Source organism: Bemisia tabaci, chromosome 10 (assembly GCF_918797505.1).
Source record: "Bemisia tabaci chromosome 10, PGI_BMITA_v3".
In the NCBI taxonomy this organism is placed as follows: domain Eukaryota; kingdom Metazoa; phylum Arthropoda; class Insecta; order Hemiptera; family Aleyrodidae; genus Bemisia; species Bemisia tabaci.
The window spans coordinates 38229157-38250908 of record NC_092802.1 but is presented as its reverse complement, the minus strand read 5'-3'; the positions used below and the strand labels follow the sequence as shown (position 1 = coordinate 38250908).

Genomic DNA, 21752 nt, shown 5'->3' with positions numbered 1-21752 from the left:
AGTTGGTAAGTTTTCCAAAGCACAAAGGAATATCTTAATTCACTAGAATTGCATCTGGTGCTTCCTGCATAGAATTACATTTTGATGGTGAAACTGCAGAAATGTGTATCTTGGTTTGCAGCGTTGTTTCCTTCATCTCTTATCTTTTACAAGGACAACTACCGAACGACTTTTCTTGATAACTTCGGTAATGTGTCTTCTCTATGTGAAGAATATTCTTGAAAAAGTTCAAACCATGATGTTGGTTTAATCTCCTCTCAAAAATGAAATAGAAACAAAGATTTATGAGAAAGTAAAGGTTAAAAAAAAAAAAAAAAAAAAAAAGGTTTGCAAGTTCTTAGGGACCATAACGAACAGCAAGTGAAATCTTAAAAACGAACACCGTTCTATTCCATGCGTGTTTTGTTAAAAGCCATCATTAATGCACGATCAATTGTAGGATCAAAAAATATTTCTAAGTAAGAAAAATTACTACTAGAAATCAACTTACAGAACATTGTTTTATTCAGGTAATTAAAAACTACATAATAAATTAAGAGATCGTTGCAACTCCTAAATAAGGAAAAATTAGCCCAGTCTATCTTACAACTTTTGTATAAATTATTTTTGAATCCATCTGAAAATATTTTCCAAAATTCCTCCTTCTTTTGCCTCTGAGTTTTCAAAAGAGTTTCATCACTTAGTACTCAAGTTGATTTTGATTGGTTGGCGTTTACCCGTCGCATCTTCGGTTATTTCCGTTTTGAATCATTTCATGCACTCTTGTGGAACGGTGTTGATGGGTACACAGGCTTGTTTCAGTGTGCTGTAAATGAAATTGTCCTTGCATTGGTGTCGCACCAGAGAAACGCAGTCATTTATGGGGAAGAACGTTGAGTGTTGAATGGATTTGCTTTTTTTGGACTCGACTAGTTCTCGCTTTATCTGAAATCAAGAGATTATTTTTTCAATTTTCGTTTCTATTAATGTACCAATCACAAATTGTAAATCAAGATGTTTACAGGTCTAGAAAATGTGGTAAACGTGAGGGAATTATTTTCTTTTCAAAAGAGAATATTCAACTGAAATATGCTCCTAGACGAATTGATCTATTTTTTGCTAAAAATTCAATACAAAATCAGTCTATAATGTTTTAATATCCGGATGTTCATATACATGTGCCAAATCCAGATTTATTTCTAAGATTGATCGTTTAGGCCATTTGCATACATAGATGAGTATACTTATCAGTGCCATCTCGGGGCACCTTTGCATAGATGAGTTAACTCTCGTGGTTGCTAGGCGATTGTTTCGGTCACGTTTGTCTGATTGCACTATTGATAGCACTGTGAGAATTGAAGATCATTAAAGGGTATTTAGGCCAGACAGGCATGGTGAGTAAAAAAAATGCTTGTACGCGAATGAAATCTTAGAAATGCAGTTAAAATGCTCAGAATTTTAATTGTTTCCTTTTCTTTCTTAACCAATTTTTTATTATTTTTGGATTTTGGCTCTTCAATTCGTAAAATTCTTTCTTTGTCACTTCCATGTTTTTATTTTTTTTTTCCACTGAAAATCCTGCTGTAGCGCATGTAAGTAGAAAATACCTGATTGGAATGCTGAGTAATCGTGTTTCTGTAAATCTGACTCTCATCTTCAACCGCGTTTTGCCTTGACAAACACTTCTCTATAGCTGTAAAATTCATTGCGCATTCATAAAATCGGCATGGATTCTCTTTATCCACCCATCTGCCCAGATGATTCAGGTTACACTTCTCTTTGTCCTCAAAATTCATATCAAGACCTGTAAGATGGGGAAAAAATTCATTTCATTAGTGTAATGGGAGTGAATGCTCAAAGTCATTGAATAATTTATAGTTAACTTCCCGTTTCAAGTTTGTACACCATTGTCTAAAGGCTTATTTGAGTTGGGGTATCATGAAAAGATCCCATCGTGAGATCTCAACATCAATAAACGCAGTGTCTTAATTCCATCTAATTTCAATGTTTTTGAGATAAAATGAATGATTGTTAAACTTATTCCGCAGTTCAAAGCAACAATTCTAAGATATTTTACCTCACAGAGAAAAAGAGTAACTTAAAGTTTCCCTCTGACTGATGGTTCTTGAGCCAAAGATTATTAAAATGTATTTTGTTACTGTTTAAATCACAATTCGGTTGGTTTCCTGTAGAAAGGTCAAAATTGAGGTTTTATTTTTTCACTAGGTCCCTATTTTTTTCATTTTCTTTTGACCAAAATTTATATGGATATCTTATTTTCAATCGAGATTTACTTTGAGATTGGGCGATTATTCAATATCACACCATTACAAATCAGTAAGATTCAAATCCTGAGCTGCGAAAACTCATTGAAGAAAATTTCTAACTTTCCTGTTCATGATGTGATAACTGAAGTTTAACAGATACTGTTCATATTCCTCCCTATTTTTTCATTTTCTTTTGACCAAAATTTTTATGGATATCTTCTTTTCAATTTAGATTTACTTTGAGATCGAGCAATTATTCAATATTATACAATTACAAATTAGTGAGATTCAAATTGAGAGCTGCAGAAACTCATTGAAGAAAATTTTTAACCGTCCCGTTCATGGTGTGAAAACAGAATTTTAACAAATTTGTAGTGGAGAATGGTTGCTTTGCTTGCTCTTCAATATTTCATTCAATTACTGTGGAAATATCTCAGGAGAAAGAGAAAACATACTTATATTTCAAGAGCTTAGCCAGAGGTTTGGAATTTTAGATTCAAAATTCAGTGAAAAGATGAAAGTATCCTTTTGGATGTGTTGGAGCAACATGTAAAGTTTTAAGCTTCAGAGAAAACAAAATAAATCTCACTTCTTCTGCTCCATACCGAAAAGGAAGATAATAAGGGAAAATAGGTGTTTGATGCAATATCTTGTCAGCGCTCATTTTTTTATTACTTTTTCTAATATCTGCAAAAAGGTGATGGGTTTTTTTTTTTGAGGGGGGGGGGGGGGGGGGTTTGAAAACAACAGACAGAATAATAATAAGTGAAATCTTATCGGTTCAATAGCCAAATGGAGAATTTTTTCAAGGTGGACACTGAGCCTGCTCAAAATGAAAACCTCAATTCAAGTAAAGAAAAAAAGAAAATACATATTGCTGGAAAGAATGAATAATGTCAATATTTTAAGTCACAGAGATGAGTTTTAAGCATCTGATGCAAATCAGATGCAGAAAATTGCATGTTGCCCCTGGGGAAACTGGGGAAGCGTTTCCCTCTGGGAAATCTAGAATACTGATGAAAATGAGAAATTTTTTTTCATCTCAATAAGATGAAGGGCAAGCTAAGCATTGTAGTAGAAAATTCAAGAAATCTTTCCCGACTCATGATTTGCTACCAAAAGACACGAGCGTGTACATGCAAGAAGAAAAATCTCAGAGGTTTAATTGTTTCAGTGAACAATATGAGGAAAAAAGAGGCATTCTCAAGGTATGGAGTTGGTTTATGCCCACATCAATTCAAACAAAAAAGTGCAAGCTCCAGGGTAGTTTTAATTTCATAATCTCAAGCAAAAGAAAACAAACAATTTAACTCTTTAATTTAACGGGGTAAGTTCTAGGAAGGGGTAGGAGAAAAAAAACTTATAAAATAGTAAAATTTCCAGGAATTCGTAGTGACCGGTTCTGGTCAGTCATTGGTAATTTGATTTGTTTTGTCTCTCTTAAATAATAAATCCTAACTCCTCTTTAGATATTATTAATACAGTGAAATCCCACTTACAATTAGTCAATCTACGGTCAAGACGAAATCTCGCTTAAATCAAAAATTTCCTCGGTCTCTAGACACTCGGTTGCTATCAGGAGCACTGTAAAATAACTGCGATTAAGACGAATCCATGACTCTTGTCACAGATAAAAGGCTGCTCAAGCCAAAGAAAGCTTTTCGGAAAACCCGACGAAAATTCGATTTTATTTGTGAAAAATCAGGATAAAAGAGCGTTTTCAAAAGGAGAAACATTTCGAAAAAGGTTTATGATAACGTATCTGTAATCTTAAAGAATACACAGAAATAAGAGCTCCAAAATCTGTAGCTTTTCGATTTCCTTTGATAATTTGTTGAGAGGGATCTGGATAAAATTTGAAAATTCACTCAAAACATTTTATATTTATGAGCGATGGTTAAAAAGTTTGGAAAAAATACCAAAAAAATCATCTGAAATTTTTAATTCGAATTTTCGCAAACTCTCGGACCCTCGACAACGCAACTTAGCGAGATTTCACCTTACAAACATACAGATGATGCAGAAAGAACACAAGGAGAACACACGGAATTTTAGGGCTAGAAAAAAAATACCATGAGCCCTACTTTATGCTTTGTTTATAACTGATTTTTGGTTCATCTAAACTTATCATATTTTTGAAAAAGCACTTACTGCGTCCTCTGTGCTTATTTCGTCGCCTCCTAAATCGACGCATAAAACTGCGGAGATAACCGTAAAGCATTGTTCGAATGGGTAGAAATGTGAGTCTGTACGCTCTTCTCAATGTACTATAAGCATCGGCCGTCTTGGGGGCATCTTCAGTGCCTTAAACATGGAATTTTATTTCATTCCATTATTCTCTTATAACACCCATATTCAAACCAAAAAAATAATGCCACTTTAGACCGCCAAGCAAGGTACAAATTAAGCATTATAACGGGGGTTATTATTATTTCAGGGTTGTCACAGTCAAGAAAAACCGGGAAATGTCAGAGAATTTTAAAAAGTTAGGGAAAACCGGGAAATGACAGGAAAAATGACGAAAATGACAGGGAAAATTTGTTATATCACCTACATTTCGACGGTGTGAGTCGGCAATCACATAACTCGTTTGCGGTGTCTGAAAATCTCCACCTGTATAATATTTTTTTAAAGGAGAACAAATGGACATCATTCCTTGAAGTTTTTGCAGAATTTTCTTCGCGTAGAGAAGAAAAATTACGACAGTTTTAAAGAATTGTCGTTGAGTAGTTTTCCGTTTAAAAAATAAAGTATGATAGGAAGTCTGCGACGTCGCAAACCGAGTTATGTGATTGCCGACTTACACTGTCGATTTGCTTTCTAGAATGGGTTTGAGATTTTGAACAAGGAATGCCCGAAAACTATTTTCAATTACGAGGTCTTCTTAACCATCCGTCACATCTTTAATTGTCAGGAAATTTCACCAAAATGTGTCAGGGAATTTCATTTCCTAAATTCTGTTGCAACCCTGACGTATGTTTTATCATCAAAATTTCACGTTGAACACGATTTGTACAACAGGAATACTTGAAAGTAACTCCTAAACAAAGTATTGACGTTTTACGATACATAATTTCAAAATCTCTGCTTATGAAGTCAACAAAACTAATGACGATGTTACTGAGAGAGTCAATGAGCCGATGAGTCACATAAAAAGCATATTTGCGATAGTCGCTGCGGCATTGCGCTTACTTTCTTTACCGTGCGTTAAAGTCTCCCAACCTATATTGCGCACCGCGCATTATAGATATTCAATGGACCACTAAGGTGCGAATTTAAGCTTTATTTCTGCGATATGAGAATATTAAAACATCGATCTCTGCACTTCGGCTCATCTATTGCACGTTGTTTGTATCACAGGGTGGAGTAGGAACATTGCTAATCGAGAAGCGTGCCAAAACCGTTTTATCGCACGATTTAATTCAGGAGGACTCTTGTTTAGTTGTGAGCGGAAAGTAAAAATTTTTCGTGGCATATGCTAATTAAAAACTTTAATACATATGAGTCATTTTCGTTGCGCGAATCGTGTTCTACGTGCAATTGTAATGAGACAACTTTACCCAAAATGCTTAATTCGTACCTTCCTCAGTGGTCCTTCATGACAACCAAAAATACGCCAAAATTTAAAAAAAAAATCTCCCGATTTTCAAATAGAATTTTTGTGCGTTTTTTTTACTGCATGTAACTATTTTAATCAGTGAATGTAATTACAAGTCACTCATTACATAAGGAAAATTGGAAATGGTGGGCAGATGCTCAGCAATCTACAGCAGTCTGCTTTTTTAATAAAGCTGATTGAATTCCCCGAACAGTGGTGCCGTTCAGTTGTTCTTCCACCTCTTGAAAGCGCCTCTAAAGATAAATTATAGAATTAGAAAGAAAGAAAAAGATCTGTGGCATCCGCCTAAAAATAATATCAGAACTTATGCCAGAGGGAATTTGAGAGAAACCCCTGTTCATTTTTTTTTCTTTTTTCAACGGTATTATTTTGTGAAAATGTACTAGCAGCTGTGCATAAATTGCAACTCAAAATGTTTCCAAGCAAAAGAAAAAAATAGGAGTAAAAGACACCTAACGCTGAATAAAATTAACGGAAATGCGAAGTACAGAATTTTTGTAGAGATGGTATTGGCTGGTTCTCTTTTGAAAAATGAAGTATAAGCAAAGATTAAGAACGGTGCAATCGGAATCACGCATTTTTCGACGTCAAACATAGATTTCTTGCAGGCTAATTGTCAAATGAAGCATTCTACAAATGCCTAGGAAGTCAAATTTTGAAGACTGTCCAAGTTTTACATGTTTTCGATGCAGATTTTTTAGTATTTCAGGTCTTAAAAATTAAAAAAATTGAACAAAATACCTGCTTAATCATGAATGAATCCAACGTGTAACAAAGAACTTTTATCAAGGTATTTTGATCACTCTGTTGTCAAATTCTTAGAATTTTAACTGAAGATAGAATTATTGTCTACATGTATAGGCATTTAAGGGCTACTGACTGTTCGCCTAGGAATTTGAAAAAATACCTGATTTGATCATTAGCCTCCTACGGATTTTTTTGTTCTTTTTTATTACGCTTGCAACAACCTTGTCTTGTTAGGATGCCAAAGTCTCGCAAAATCAGGAAAAACCTTGGAAAAAACGGAATTCCGCTGCAGGAACATGCCATTTTTTCAATATCAAGGACTTTGCCCGAAATATTTTTCACGCCCAACAATAACATTGAAAAGTCAGCGGAAATCCAGGAAATTCTACATTAAAAAATTCTGGAAAGTCGAGGAATTCCGAAATCCCAGAAAACTCGTCCCCTCGCTAGTAGTGAAACGTCCGTCCCATAGAACCCTAATGCACCGGAAACAATCGACTTCCCTCAAAGCGCGAACCAACACTTGTTTCCGTTTGATATTCTTCAGCAACGAATTTTCGAATTTATTTTTGAATAGAATTAATTTTCAAACTTGTACTATTCGATGGAATTTGGAGGACGCACCATCTTGCTCGATGACGGGGGCAAGGTCGGACTCGGATGCGGGGAGGGCTCTGACGACGGCGACCAAACAACACGCCAAGATGACAGGGTACTTGGAGTTCATGTTGACGCGATGGCATTCAACTCGGAACTGAAGTCAACGGACTGGCGGATGCTGCGTTGAGGATGGGCTCCCGGCAACTGAGGGGAAAAACGCCTTTCCCGCGCTCATAAGTCAAGTTCACAGAGTGGAAAAGAGATCGCGTCGCGCCAGATCCGCCGATGCCGCCCGCCTCCTCCCGCGGATTCTCTCGAGCGTCTTTCTCCCGCGCTTTTCTTTCGTCAGGAAATTCGAAAAAAATCCCTTACTTTTCTGAAAAAAAATTCCTGGCTGATTTTGGCCGAGTTTCGGATTTTTCCTCACTTAAGGGGGAACAAATACCCCCTCGACTATTTTCGGAAAAGTGAGCCTCGCGCTCGTGCGGTCTCATCTTCGAATAAAAAAAAGTTCCTGACCTTTTATTTGGCGAAAGAGCTTGATGCAAAAACGACGTTTTTCGCCCCCCCCCCTTCTGAAATGTCTTCAAACTTTGTCTATTAAGTACTAATACTTGAGCGCTTTTCCCCCCAAATTTTCAGACCCCCAAAAAATTTGGCCGAAAAGCGCTCAAGTATGAGAACTTCGTAGACGATGTTTGAAAAAATTCCAGATGGGTGGGGGGGGGGGGGCGAAGAACGTCGTTTTTGCATCAAGCTCTTTCGCCAAAGGTCAGGAACTTCTTTTTATTAGAAGATGAGACCGCACGAGCAGGAGGCTCACTTTTCCGAAAATAGTCAAGGGGGTGTTTGTTCCCCCTGAAGTCAGGAAAAATCCGAAATCCCGCCAAAATCAGTCAGAATTTTTTTCATTTGGGGAGAAGATTTTTCAATCATCATCGTTGATCCGACGAAAGTAGTCAATAGAAGTCAATATACGTCCGGAAATTCGTTCTTTCTTGCCAGTGTTCATACAGTATTTTTCCTCAGCATGGTTTTCTCTCTAAGACTCCTTGAAGCCCATTAAACCTTTCTGACTATTTATTATTTGTCTGACAATGAGTGACACCTCTCCAGCAGCAGCAACAGTATTGAGTGGAGCAAAGCAAGTTCACACCCTCGCCTTCAATTTTTCAGATGCAACACGGACATCCATGAAGTTCGAATAGTTGTATCTCTGCGCCGTCATAAATGCGCGTCCTTTCCCTCGCCCTTTTTACACATTGTGTTAGTTCTGTTTGTCTCATTTGGATTGGTGCTTTAAGGACTACATTAACAACACAGCCAAAGATAGGAGAGACGTAATCGAGCCTCGTTTTTAACTTTTCTCTCGAATCTGAGCGACACCTCAGTGGCAGTAAAACCCGGAGCATTGCAAGTTCACGTCCCGCGCCATCGCGCCTTCAATTTTGCGGATGCGACACGGACATCCATGAAGTACGAATAGTTGTATCTCTGCGCCGTCTTATCCCTCGCTCTATTTCCGTGTTATGTTGCTTCCGTTTGTCCCGGTTGTATAGTGGTGTTTCAAGGGCTACGAGAACAACTTAGTCGAAAATGGGAGAAATGTATTCGAGCCTCGTTTTTTAACTTTTCTCCCAGATCTGAGCGACACCTTACTAGCAGCATAGAGTTGAGCATTGCGCACTGAAAAAAAAGTATGGTAACATCTACTATAAACTTACTTGATATTTTACACAGTGATACTATTTAGTGGAAATAACCAGAATCACGGCAGTATTTACCAGAGCTCTAGACATACTTACCATATGGTAAATGTTACCGTACTGTCTTGTGTTTATTACCATATTCGTATCACTGTGTCAGAGTACGGTAGAATCTACCATATTTTTTTTTTCAGTGCGAGTTCGCGCCTCGCGCCATGGCGCCTTCAATTTTGCAGATGCAACATGGACATCCATGAAGCACGAATAATTGTATCTCTGCGCCGTCATCAACGCGCGTCCTTTCTCTCGCTCTATTTCCCGGTCGTGTTCGGAGCCGTTCCTTAAACAGCTCCATTCCTTAGGAAGCCCCGTGCGGTTTACATCGTTATGAAGGAAGTTTCTGGGAGATCCTTAACATAGCATGATAAAGAGGACATATTTTGCAAGCCTCGTGTAAAATTGAGCGGTTTAACTTTACAAATGGCTCCTAGCAAGAGATTAAAATTATATGCTGTCGCAAGAAGTACAAAATACGGAAAAGGGAATTCTATGATTTTCACGAACTTTAAGGTTGGAAATGTATAAAACTCGCCTCATATTTCACTACGTATTATGTATTTTTTGTAGTAGCAAATCGACTTAATCCCTTGCAACGATCCATTTTCAAAGTAATACTAATTCAATATTACTCGAGGCCAGCAAAAGTTTTCCCTCGTATGATGCTATATTAAATATCCTCTTGTACCTCTCTTAATCGGATTGAAGCGAAAAGTTCGGAAATTTCAGAGAAAATATTTGCGTTCCAGAATTCATTCGACGTTTCCAACAAGATTTCGCGTGAAAATTATTTCAAGCTGTCTTTTTAACCATTTGGCATATCTTCAATCGTCGGGGAATTTTTCCAAAATGTGACAGGGAAATCAGGGAAACGTGAGGGAATTTAATTTTGTAAATTCTGTGGCAACCCTGACCGATGGTGACTGTGCAGCGAACGAGCGTGGCTTGAGCAGCCGGTGGTGCTTTTATCGCCCAGTGTGGATACTGGGTCATTGAAGACGCAGAATATTCTTCACGGCTGTTAAAGCGACTACGGGCATCCTCAAATATTTTCATTCCCCCCTCCCCCCGCCCCGGCGCCCCGAAAGCATCCCCCCCCCCCCCGCTCCCGTCCCTGACGGACCACGTAATTAGATTACGTAGCGAACCGCAAGCTTGTCATACGCGCCGACACCCGAATAACAGTGGCCCGATTTTAATTAGCGATTGTTTTCTCCTGCGATTTGTTCCTCTTCTCGGGCCCTTGACGGGCCTAAGTAGGTGAGCAATTGTCTAGCCGATGATATGAGCGGCTTTCATCATTATGCATGCCTCATCACGCCCGTTTTTTCAATCGAATTATAAAATATCGGTATCTTCCTGCCGGTCGTCGCGAGTCGGGCAAGCCTCGACGACCGGTAAGTTGGGCTGCGCGATCTTCCGACCGTTTTTGAAACCACAACTCGATGGTTAGCGTGTTTAGCACCCTGCCGTGCTAAAGAAAAACGCCGTATGACAGGGTTGCCATAGTCAGGAAATACCAAGAAATGTCAGGGACTTTTAAAGAGTTAGGGAAAATCGGGAAATGTCAGGAAAAATGACGAAAATTTCAGGGCAAATGTATTAAGTCACCTTTACTCTCTTTCAAGACCGAGTTTGAGGTTTCGAACATCAAATTTTGCCTGAAAATTATTTTCACCACCTGTCGTATCTTTAATTGTCAGGGAATTTCACCAAAATATGTCAGAGAAATCAGGGAAATGTCAGGGAATTTCGTTTTCTAAATTCTATGGCAACCCTGGTATGAGCCTTCAGGCGTTGCCAAATGTCCTTTGACAAAACACGAATTTCCCAGTAAACTTATGAATATTTTCCCCCCAATTTTTCAGACAATTTTGTTGGCAATTTCATCTAAAATTCCTGAAAATTTAAAGGAAAAATATTCATAACTTTCTTCAAAAATAAACATTTTACTGGAGGAAATTTGGCAACTCTCGAATGTACATACGTCGCTCTTCCTTAGCACGGCAATATTGGTCATCCTGGCGATCATTTTGTCAATATAAATCGAATATGACGTCTGGAGTAGTCCATTTTCGGTTTAATTTCACACGATCAAACCGTGCCATCGATTTATCAAATTCAAGTGTTGGGATTGGCCCATGTCATCAAATAAGCCAATCACAACACCTGACCTTGAAGATTTGATGACTCGATTTGATCGTGTGACATTAGCTTGTGAAGTGGGGAAATTCACAATCTGGTGAGCGCCAACAGGTGTCGCAAAGATGGTTCATCGTCTTAATCCTTGCATAACAACCGAAAAGTGCCTTGTCTCATAGACTTTGTATTTAGAAATTTTCTCTAAATCTTGGTCTTATTTTCATACCAAAAACTGTTCTTAGGCTACTATTTTTCTGACGAGTAGAGTGCCCTTTCCTTTGAACATCCTCATGCAGATGCCCGTTGCCTATTCTACTCCGGCGTTTAAGTCTCTCAATGAATTGACCGTTATTCATATTGACTGAAAGGGAATACTGCCATATCGACGGTGAAACTACCAAACCACGTATCTCGTTTGCGGTGTTTAAAAATCTACGCTCGCATTTTATTTTTTTGAAGTAGACCAAATCAATATCATTCCTTGAAATTTTCACAGAATTTTCTCCGCACGAAGAGGAAAAATCACAGAAATTTTCAAGACTGGACGTAAAGTAGTTTTTCATTTAAAAAATAAAGTATGACAGGAAGTCTGCGACGTCGCAAACCGAGATACGTGGTTTGGTAGTTTCACCGTCGATATGGGATATCGTACTTTCTCTTTAAATAAGGATCATACATGGGCGTAACTAGGAACTTTTTGCTACGCGATTGGAGGTATGCGATTCTGTACAAGGATGGAGTTACGTGATTGGTCGGCTTTGAAAGTCGTACTCTTTGTCGTACTTACGTCGCACAGTGGATCGAGGCAATGGAGAGGTCGGACGTAAAATTTTTTACTTAAACTGCAAAATTTGATGTTTACTTCGTTACATCTTGAATTTTAAGGAGTGCGTTTTCAAAGAAGTTACAGGAAGAAACCAATGGAGCCACTTTTAGAACTTCTAAGTTTCGTATTAACGGAGTCATAAGCGTTTAAAGTCTCCAAATTTCGTCTGACCTCTCCTATTATCTCTATCCTCTGTGCGTCTGGTGGATTTGACGACGAACTATCGGCAACTCGGAAGGTGCCTTTAGCTTCTCGTTGATTATATCTTTACAGGGACGTTAAAAAGGACGACTCGTGAAACCGACCAATCACATAGCTCCATTCTCCTTAATCTTATCTTATTTAGAGTACCTATATTGAGAGAGTATGGCCACTGGGGTTACCACCTCTGATTGGCTCAGCCATCTTAGGCTAAATGGAGCCCTTAGGACCCAAAAATGGCGGACGCCATAAATTAATGTAATGCAAAATGACTCAAAATGTAGTTTTCTTTGCTTATCGTAACGAGAAATTTACTCAAATGCACTATTGCGACATCTTTACATATTTTTTAGGCTAATCGTGTGCAATTTTTGAGAAAAATTATCTTAGATGTAGTAAGGTTGGCAGCAAGTGCGGTTGGTGATAACCGTCAAAAGTTGGCAATGACCCCCCTCCCATCCACAAAAACCAAAACAAAGCACCGCCATTTTTGGGTCCTAAGCCTCTCCATGGGGCCCGGTGGCCATACTCTCTCAATATAGGTACTCTAATCTTATCCAGTTGACGAACACAAACTTTGAGCGATGAGGCTGGAGGTCCAGCTGCGTTGTATGCGGCGTGGCACTTCTCTCTCTGTTATCGTGTACTTAGCGAATCTGGGTCCCATTTAGCGTTGGCGGATTAATTCGGGAGGGAGCACGTAAACTGGGTCCCCGCGACGAAGAAATTGGGAGTCTCCCTCGGCTGCCCGCTATAATGGGCGCGGGTGTAGCTCCCGGCGCGGAGTCAGGTTGATGGATGGCAGAAGATTAAGAATCCCGCGTGTTATTAGTCACGCCGTTGCAGATCAAGTCGTCTCCGCATCCATCGCCATCCGCCATTGTCCATCGTTAAATGCTTCGACCGTTTCGCCTTCGCCGAAATTCGGATTATTTGATTGTCATGCTTTCGAGCAGTCGATACTGCGGCGTTTGCATCTCTAGGAAGCAGGGGATAAAAAGTCGCTTGGATCCCGAGTCCAGACTTTTGAAAACATCGACAAGAAAAAATACTTTTGATTCAATCGGACTTTTTGCTTGAATCGAAAGGAAATCTGCCTAAATCATGAGGCTCGGCTCTTTGATTCAAGAAAAAATTGGATTGGAGTAAGTGTATTTTCTCTTGTCAATGTTATTAAGAGTCTGGGCTCTAGATCTAAGCGACTTTTTTTCCAGTGAGGAAGCAGGAAAATATCCGTACTTATCATTAAATGAAATCACGGCGTTTAAAACTAAGTGATTTATTAGCTTTTTTTCCATAGCTTCCCTTGTGGCCCATCATTACCTGCGGGTCGATTGTTGAATCTATGAAAACGGACCTTATCGTCCAGAAGAAAATTTCCTTAACTTTTTGGAAAGGTTGAATCGCTTTTTATCGCAACTTGAGAATTTTTGTCCTGGAACTTAAGGACTCATGTCTCTCTCAATTTTTGAGCTTTGAGGGTCAAGTTTGCGCCAAAATTTCCACATTCTCACCCTCTACGTATTTGCAAAAAATCGAGAAAAATTTTTCCCATACAAGAAATTCCCTTTGCAGATCCAATCACAATAATTGACCAAACTTTACTCCATAATTTAAAATCATAAGAATAACGCATAACGCCTGGGACGCGAAGAGTCACAGAGAGGTTGGACCGCGAAACGGTCAGAGACCGTATATACCCACTCTGATGTCAAAATATTGCAATGGGCCTGTTGCAAACTTTTTCTAGAGCAAAACTAAGAGTTGTTCCTCGTAGAAAATTGGTCAGAAGTCACGGTGAGCGCATCGACAAAGTCCGAAATGCACGTCTAACTTCACAATTTACGTAAGAAATTTGCGTTTTTTTGAGCTTCCCGCTTCAAAAACGATATCACGACATTGCACATTACGGTAAATATTTAGTCAGAGGAGTCGTTCCATTCAACCCTTGCGCACCAGAATGTTCTTCAACACTCAACATAACCCACGCTGTAAAGACGGATCCTTATCAACGCGAGAAAAGCGTGAATGCAAACACGCCAGGTTGCTAACATATGGTTAGAATCTCGTCTCGGCACATGAGTTTTGGCGGATTGGCGTCGGCCATGTTGAATTTTGTGCAGTATCCCACTGCACGGAGGCTGGAAGGAACGACTACTCTAACGAAATGGTCACTTGTACCGTAGTATCGTTTTCGAAGCGCGAGGCTCAAAGAAGCGCAAATTTCTCACGCAAATTGTGAAGTTAGGAGTACATTTCAGACTATGTTGATGCGAGGAGTACATTTCAGACTATGTTGACGCGCTCATCATGATTTTTGAGCCATTTTCTGTAAGGAAGAACTCTTATTTTTGCTCTAGCAAATGTTTGCAACAGGCCCATTGTTTTGCATTAACTTGGAAAATTAATTCTATATTTTCGTTGCGTTTCACTACGCGAGTCATGAAAACTGAGCGTTAAGGATACCACGCTGCTTTGCCCTCAGCTCGAGTTGCGCATCCTTACGTCAATGACGTCAATGCGTGAAATCGGAAATGGGTCCGCTCTTCCCCTTAGCTCTGGACTAACCTCCGCGAAAGGCAACGTCGCTCTGCTCTGCATGCGGCTTCGCCTCAAGGGGGTCCTTGGCGTCGCATCGTCCGTTAGTCGAATCCCGAATATTTTCGCTTACTTATTTCATTTTTCGGGCACGCCCGCGCGTCCGGATCAACGACACGTCTCACGCTGGGCAGATGATGACCACACCGTAATGCCGAGGAGAAACCTCGTATCGCCATTCAAATCTTACCCAATTTCCCTACAATATATTTTCCCTTGAACTTTACAGATACAGTAGATTATACAAGGGGGGGCAGGCCCCGTGGCCGCTACGCGGGCCATCCTGTAGAAGGCGCATAGTGGATCGAGTAAACGAGAGAGGTCGGAAATTTTCATGTTTAATTCGTCACATTTTAAATAGTAAGGAATAGCTCTAGAAAAAAATTTCTCGAGGAAACTATTGGAAGCACTTTTAAGATCTCACATTTTTGATTTAACAAAATTATAAGCTTCCAAATTTTGTCTGACCTCTCCCATCAACTTGATCCACGGTGAGGCGTTTCGCGCCCTTTAGGGCCAGTTACTTTAAATAGAGTGGGCTCGTCTAGTAACTTTTTCTTGTTGCTAGTCACAAAAATTATGTAAATCGCCCCGGTAGATCCTCAAAACAAACTGACAAAATTGAACATTTCCCTTTTTTTAATGAAAAAATTCACAACTTTTCTCATATTTTTAAAATCTGAATAGAATGATCTCATCTAGAGACTGTCATCCTATCGACAGCCACGAAAATCTGAAAAATAGGCCCAGTTGAACGGTAAAACCAATTGTTTCGTAAATCGTAAAATGTGGGGGTCGGAGAGCTTGTAATGATAATAGTGTACGACACGACATGGCGTCTGGATGTCTGGACAAATCGGGAATTATTGAGTTTCATCAAGGAACAAACATTTTCGGGGATAATCTAATAAATAGAAGTGGAAAATAAAGAATAAATAGCTGGCAAATTCGTATTTTACCAATGAATTTTGGCAATTTGTTAGATTAGGTCATGAAGATGGTCATAATCATCACGTAAGTTCTTGAGCTTCCTCAAGCCCAAAATTGATCAGTCCACAACGAATCTAATTAAAATGACTTATTCGGCATCCTACTAATGCTAAAAATCAAAAGCAGGGTGTCTAGCATCAGGATTTTTCCGATTCTATCAGGATTTGAGGTCAATCAGGATTCAATCCCGATTTCATCAGGATTTGAGAAGAAATCGGTCGTAAAATGAGGATTTGAGAAAATTCGGCCGTCCGATCGTATTTATGTATGCTCTCGCATGCGCTTATGCATGAATTTGAATTTTTCTCCGCAAAAAATCAGGATTTGGAAAAATTATGAAATCAGGATTTAGCCGTCGAAAATCAGGATTTAGAAAAATCATGAAATCAGGATTTAGCAGACAAAAATCAGCATTTCCTGAAACGGAGAAAAAACTAGATAGCCCGAAAAGTAACACATTTAACTAAAATTCGGCAACGTCCGAGTATTCATACGGCGTTCCTCCTGCGCCCGGCAGGACGGACCGGACCCCTACGGTGGATGCAAGGAGCCGAATTACGCAACCGACCCGTGAGCCCCGAAATGAACGCGAAGCTCTGCACCCAGGGCTCACGAGTTAATGCGGCGGTTGTTGACGTATCCGTATCCGTAGCGCGACGTATGATCCGCTGACCGTCATTATCCGCAGATAAACCGCGTCAACCGTTCACTGGGTGACGGTGACACCCGGCGCTGGTGACAGCCGTTTGATGCTTTTCTCGTTAGCGGGTCCTCCCCGGTTCCCATGACATAAGCCCCGAGAGTACGGTACCGTTCCCCGCCAGAGGAACTAACTGTAGAGCCCGCCTCTCGCACCGGGTGGCTCCCGGCGAGTGGTGACAGCCGTTTACTATTCGTCGCTACAATAACGTAACAGCGTATCTCCATTTTCGCATAAGCTGCGAAAGGCATGGAGCTATATGGACAACAGTGCTATGTTAAGGAGAAACGCCGAATGAGTCTTCAGACGTTGCCAAGTTTCCTGCGATAGAAACCGAATTTACTGGGAAAATTGCGAATATTATTTTCCAAAATTTTCAGACAGTTTTGTACGCAATTTAATCTAAAATATCTGAAAATTTCAAGGAAAAATATGCATGAATGTTGTCAAAAATACATGTTTTATCAAGAGAAATTTGGCAACTCTCGAATGTTCGTACGGCGTTCTTCCTTAGCATGGCAGAACAGAGCTCACGTGAAAATTAAGATACGCCCTTACGTCAGAGGGGCGACGTATTGTGGCCTCTCCAACGGCTACTTATCGCACCTATGGAATAACCGTGGAATTCGTTGAATTATGCAATTGAAAATTGTTGTTTTTAAGTGAATGTGTTGTTGTTACCGTCTTAGTGGTATGGTTCAGGAGGATGGGAGGAGAATCCTAGAGGCATGGACCTCCCCTCTTCATGACCGGTAAATTTTCTGAAAGAAAAAAAACACGAATGTTCGCGAGTTTGCCAGAAACATTTTAACATTTGGACTCCTCTTCCACCATGAAACATATGGCTCTCTTCCGTACATCTGTACTGTCTTCCGCTAAGAAGGTCCTAAGACAGAGCCCTAAGATTGATGCAACGGAATCCATTGAAAGTAACTCCTAACTAGTATTATAACGTTTCTAGATGCATTAATGAATGCTCATAGAAACAACAGTGATGATGACGACGATGTTACTAACAAAAACTATGAGCGTATGTCGGAAGGCTATCTGCGATACTAGGTGCAGAATCACGCTTACATTCGTCGCCGTGCGTTTAAGTCTCCAAACCTATTTCGCAGCGCTCGTCATACAGGATGTTCAATGTACCACCAGACAATGGACCGCTAGACAAGGTACAAAATTAAGCATTCTGACACATGTTTCCTTACCAAAATTTCACGTAGAACACAATTCGCGCACCGAAAATTACTGAAATTAACTCCTGACCAAGATATTTCATGTTTCTTGACGCGTGAATTCAAACCTCCCGCTTATGAAAACTCAATGGTCTGCGTAAGTCAAATCGCACATCAAATGTTACCATGGCAGTCTCTGCAATACGAAAATATGATAGCCTCAATCATGACGCTTTGGCTCAGCTATAGCAAATTGTTCATACTTTGAATGATAAAGTTTGGGAAAGGACCAGTGCTCGATTGAGGAGCTTGCTGAAACCTGTTTAAGGCGCGATTTGACTCAAGTAGAGTATTGAGTGTCTTGTGACCGGGCAATTTAAATTTCCTGTAACCAATGTAAAATTAAAACGGTAATATCTTAGTAAGGAGTTGATTTCAGTAATTTTTGATGCAAGAATCGTGTTCTACATGAAATTTCGGATAAATAACAAGTATCGGAGTGCGTAAATTCGTACCTTGTTTAGTGGTCCATCAAATCATCATGATATACGTTTTCTCATCAAAGTTCAACGTAAAACACGAATTAGACAACGACAACAACTAAAAGTGACTCCCAATCAAGATATTGATGTTTTTCGATGCATAAATTGGACTACATTTTGCAATTCGGAACTGTAAATTCTAACCCGGTTTAAAAAGAACGTATATGCCATTCGTTTCCCTATGCACGTAAGTGTTTTTCCAGAAGAGCCAGAATTTATAGTTTCAAATTGCAAGATGCAATCCAATTCAAACTTTCCTCTCAGAGATAAAACACCGATGGGATCACTCTATTTTCCCTGTGTCCTCTTTGTCCATCGCTTAGTCTATCAATGTGAATAATCAGCCGGCAGGATGAAAGTGTTGGCACGTCGCGGAGCTATCGTTAAGCGGTCGACTCGCCGTCGACAACGGTCGATCGTCCAAACTAAATGCTAGTAATTGTTGGTTAGGTTTCGTTTTCCTCCTCGGCAAATAGGAGAAAGTCGGTGGCAGGCGGCGAAAAAAAACGGCGGAGATGTATTCTTCAGGAGCACGGGGGCGGATCCGTCATCGAGACCCGAGACGCTCGCGGAAAACTGCCATATCTCCTCCGTGCACCAGCGTTTTTATGAATGGACCTCGCTGTTGCAAATTTCTGCGCCAACTGGAAGACACGTCGTGGTGAAGCACGCTAGATAACACGGTGCAAAAAAATGACACAAATTTCTCCGAGACGAGATCCCGTGTTTCGTACGTATTTTGAGGTGCTCAATCCGTAAATGGCCTCGATTTTATTCCAACGCCCTCCCATTTTCCTGAAAAGTCAATATTTTCTGGGAAATGGGTATTTTTGGACATTTTCGATAGATAACACATAGTGCCCCAAAAACATGACACAAATTTCTCCGAGACGAGATACGGTGTTTCGTTTGTATTTTGAGGTGCTGAATTCGAAAATGACCTCGATTCTATTCCAACGCCCTCCCATTTTCCGGAAAAGTCAGTATTTCTCGGGAAACGGGTATTTTTGGACATTTTCGGTGATTTTGCGACCGATGCCCCCCTGCAAAATGTAGGTAAAATTTTTCTCAGATCCACGACGGATCTTTCCGATGTCTTTCAAGCCGCTGAGGTCAGAAATGTCCTTTATTTTTTCCTGTCACCTCTAAGTTTTCCGGGAAAGCCACTTTTTCCATTTTATTCCACCATTCGATTTTATTCTACCACCCTCCCATTTTCCGGAAAAGTCAATATTTCATGGGAAACGGGTATTTTTGGACATTTTCGGTGATTTTGCAACCGTTAGCCCCTGCAAAATGTAGGTAAAATTTTTCTCATGCCCAAGATAGGTCTTCCTGATATATTTCAAGCCGCTGAGGTCGGAAATGGCCTCAATTTTTTCTTGCCACCTCTAAGTTTTCCGGGGAAGTCACTTTTTCCAGAATAATGAGAAAGTTTGACGTATTTGTGTCACGCATGTAATTTATCTTTATACATTTTCCTGTACCTGTAGCAGAGTGGTTCAAATGTGTTATACGAGCTACTAAATAAGAATATGACCTCCAATTTTTTTCATCACCCTCCAGTTTTCCGATACAGCCGATTTTCCCGTTTCCGCATTCCGATTTCCGCACATTCGAGTAACTTTGTGCTCTACTCCCCATGTTAACACAAAATGTTGCTTACTTATTCTTACTTTGTTGTTCGGGTGACATTTTTTATTCTGGTGGAACATTTTGGAACCAAGAGATCGGTTATAATTGAGGAGTTTGGAGGACAAGGCGCATAAAAGCAGTTTTTGCCATTTCGAGAAATACGTATTTGAAGTTCCGAAATCGCATGGATCCTTATGGCGGAAAGAACGTTCAAGCTGACTTTTTGATACTTTAAATTGCAATTTGAGAGCGAATTTTTTACAGAATATGAATTAAGACTAGTTTTACTTAAAATCATTAATATCTCGACTTTTTCAAAAACTGCACTTATGGACCTTGTCCTCCAAGTACATACATATCAAGCCGCTAACTCAGCGCACTAGAGCGCTCTGCGACTCCAAATCGCCATCGGAATCGATCCTCCCACAAATCATCGGGCAGATTACACCGTCTGATCTCCCCCTCCACTCCCTCCCGCCAACCTTTTACTGGACGTCCACGCCGCCTTCATCCGGGAGGAACCCAATCAAATACCCTTCTGGGCAACCGATTATCTGCCATTCTCCGCACGTGTCCATACCAAACCAGCTGCCTGGTTTTGATATCGTGCACAATATCTTTCTCAACTCCCATTATCTCACGCACTCGTTCATTACGAACGCGCTCTCTCCGCGAAATCCCTGCAGACCTTCGCCAGAAGTCCATTTCGGTTGCCCGTAAGATATCCTCAGATCATCCAAGTCCCTCAGTTAAAAGGGCACCCGGTTTCGTCGTCCAACAACCAGCGGGTAAATCCGTATCAAGGACCTTCGTCATACAACCGCGGACTGAACCTGAGGATTGGAAGCTTTTCCGATGGATCTCAACGCGCGAAGATGAGAGTTTGCGACTACCTGTGGCAGCCTGGGCGAGGGCGGGCGGGCGTTCTGTTCCAGATAATGACGGCGGCTCTTCCATCTGTCACTGGGACGGTCTCCTTACCGTCAGCGCGGCCGGCGCCCGCCTAGACGGAGGCCGATGCGATGCAACGCTCGAGTAAACTCGCGGGAACTGGAAAGAAAGTTCAGGAAAGCATTCAGCCGCTTCCGATCCCGAACCCGATCCCAATAAACCCGGACGCCACCGCCACCGCCACCGCCACCTTCTCCCGCGCGCAGACGCGATACGGGCGACCCAGAATCCAATGCCAAGGCTATAGTGGAAACACTTGATCAGGGTGCCTCTAGGGTACCTTTATAGGGAAACTACTAACTACTCGAAAATTTGGAAGTTAGGTTTGATCAGGTCACGTACAGGGACGGATTTCCCACAAGGCAGACCTAGGCAGCTGCCTAGGGGCGCGAAGTTTTGAGGGGCGCAAAATTTTGAGATACGTGCATGCTTTTTTAAGGGTTGTAGAATTGAAATCGGTAAAAAAATTCAAGGACTAAGAGACATGCGCGCGAAAAGACGAATATCTGTGAATCTATCCTTGTCTACTGATAAGATCCGTAAAACCCGCGCCCCCTCTGCATTGCGTGTCTCGTCTCGATATCGCGCCTTTGTTTTTTACTTTTTACAACTTTTCGTCGCCTTTGTTTAATTTTGCTATGTTTTAATTCCCTATAACTTTTGAAAAATATGGTAACACGAGAGGCTTTTGAGCCACCAAATTTTTCTCTGAAATAACCTAAAAGTAGCTTTAAATTGCGTTAATCAAATACCCGATTTCAAGAATTTTCCGGGGGAGGACCCCGGACCCCCTTTTGGCTGGGGTGTGCCCCCCGACCCCCCCCCCCCCACGCGGTCGTCCGTTCTGTGAGGGGCACGACTGTGAGATTTGCCCGGGGGCGCTAAAAAGGTAAATCCGTCCCTGGTCACGTAGCTCTCGGGGCCCAAAAGAGCTGCCAACCTATGAACTCAAGTTGTCCATACGGATCACAATCTCAACTATACTCCTAGCTGATTTCCGCACCAGATATTAGAGTA

General features: G+C 40.7%; 2 protein-coding genes across 3 annotated transcripts in view; one reads left to right on the top strand and one right to left on the bottom strand.

Annotated features, from left to right (window-relative positions):
- Positions 1–21752, top strand: part of LOC109037386 (phosphatidylserine lipase ABHD16A) — a gene marked incomplete at its 5' end in the record, with an annotated part of 51308 nt that overhangs the window by 15977 nt on the left and 13579 nt on the right.
- On the bottom strand, positions 482–7509 carry LOC109037393 (uncharacterized). Of its 2 annotated transcripts, XM_019052029.2 has the most exons (4): positions 7237–7509; positions 4398–4550; positions 1587–1783; positions 482–924 (listed from the first exon to the last, which is right to left on the bottom strand). In XM_019052029.2, the coding sequence occupies exons 1-4, from the start codon at positions 7337–7339 to the stop codon at positions 748–750; spliced, it is 630 nt and encodes a 209-aa protein (XP_018907574.2). In that variant the 5' UTR covers positions 7340–7509; the 3' UTR covers positions 482–747. The 2 variants fall into 2 exon arrangements, with proteins under 2 accessions (XP_018907574.2, XP_018907583.2); XM_019052038.2 differs by lacking the exon at positions 4398–4550 and having other exon boundaries at positions 7237–7502.

Excerpts from the sequence above, each read along its gene's own strand:
- LOC109037393 (XM_019052029.2), bottom strand. The coding sequence starts at position 7,339 with ATGAACTCCAAGTACCCTGTCATCTTGGCGTGTTGTTTGGTCGCCGTC. Across the intron at positions 4,551-7,236 it reads CCCCGTCATCGAGCAAGATG|GCACTGAAGATGCCCCCAAG; the intron begins GTGCGTCCTCCA and ends TCCATGTTTAAG. Across the intron at positions 1,784-4,397 it reads AAATAAGCACAGAGGACGCA|GTCTTGATATGAATTTTGAG; the intron begins GTAAGTGCTTTT and ends CCCATCTTACAG.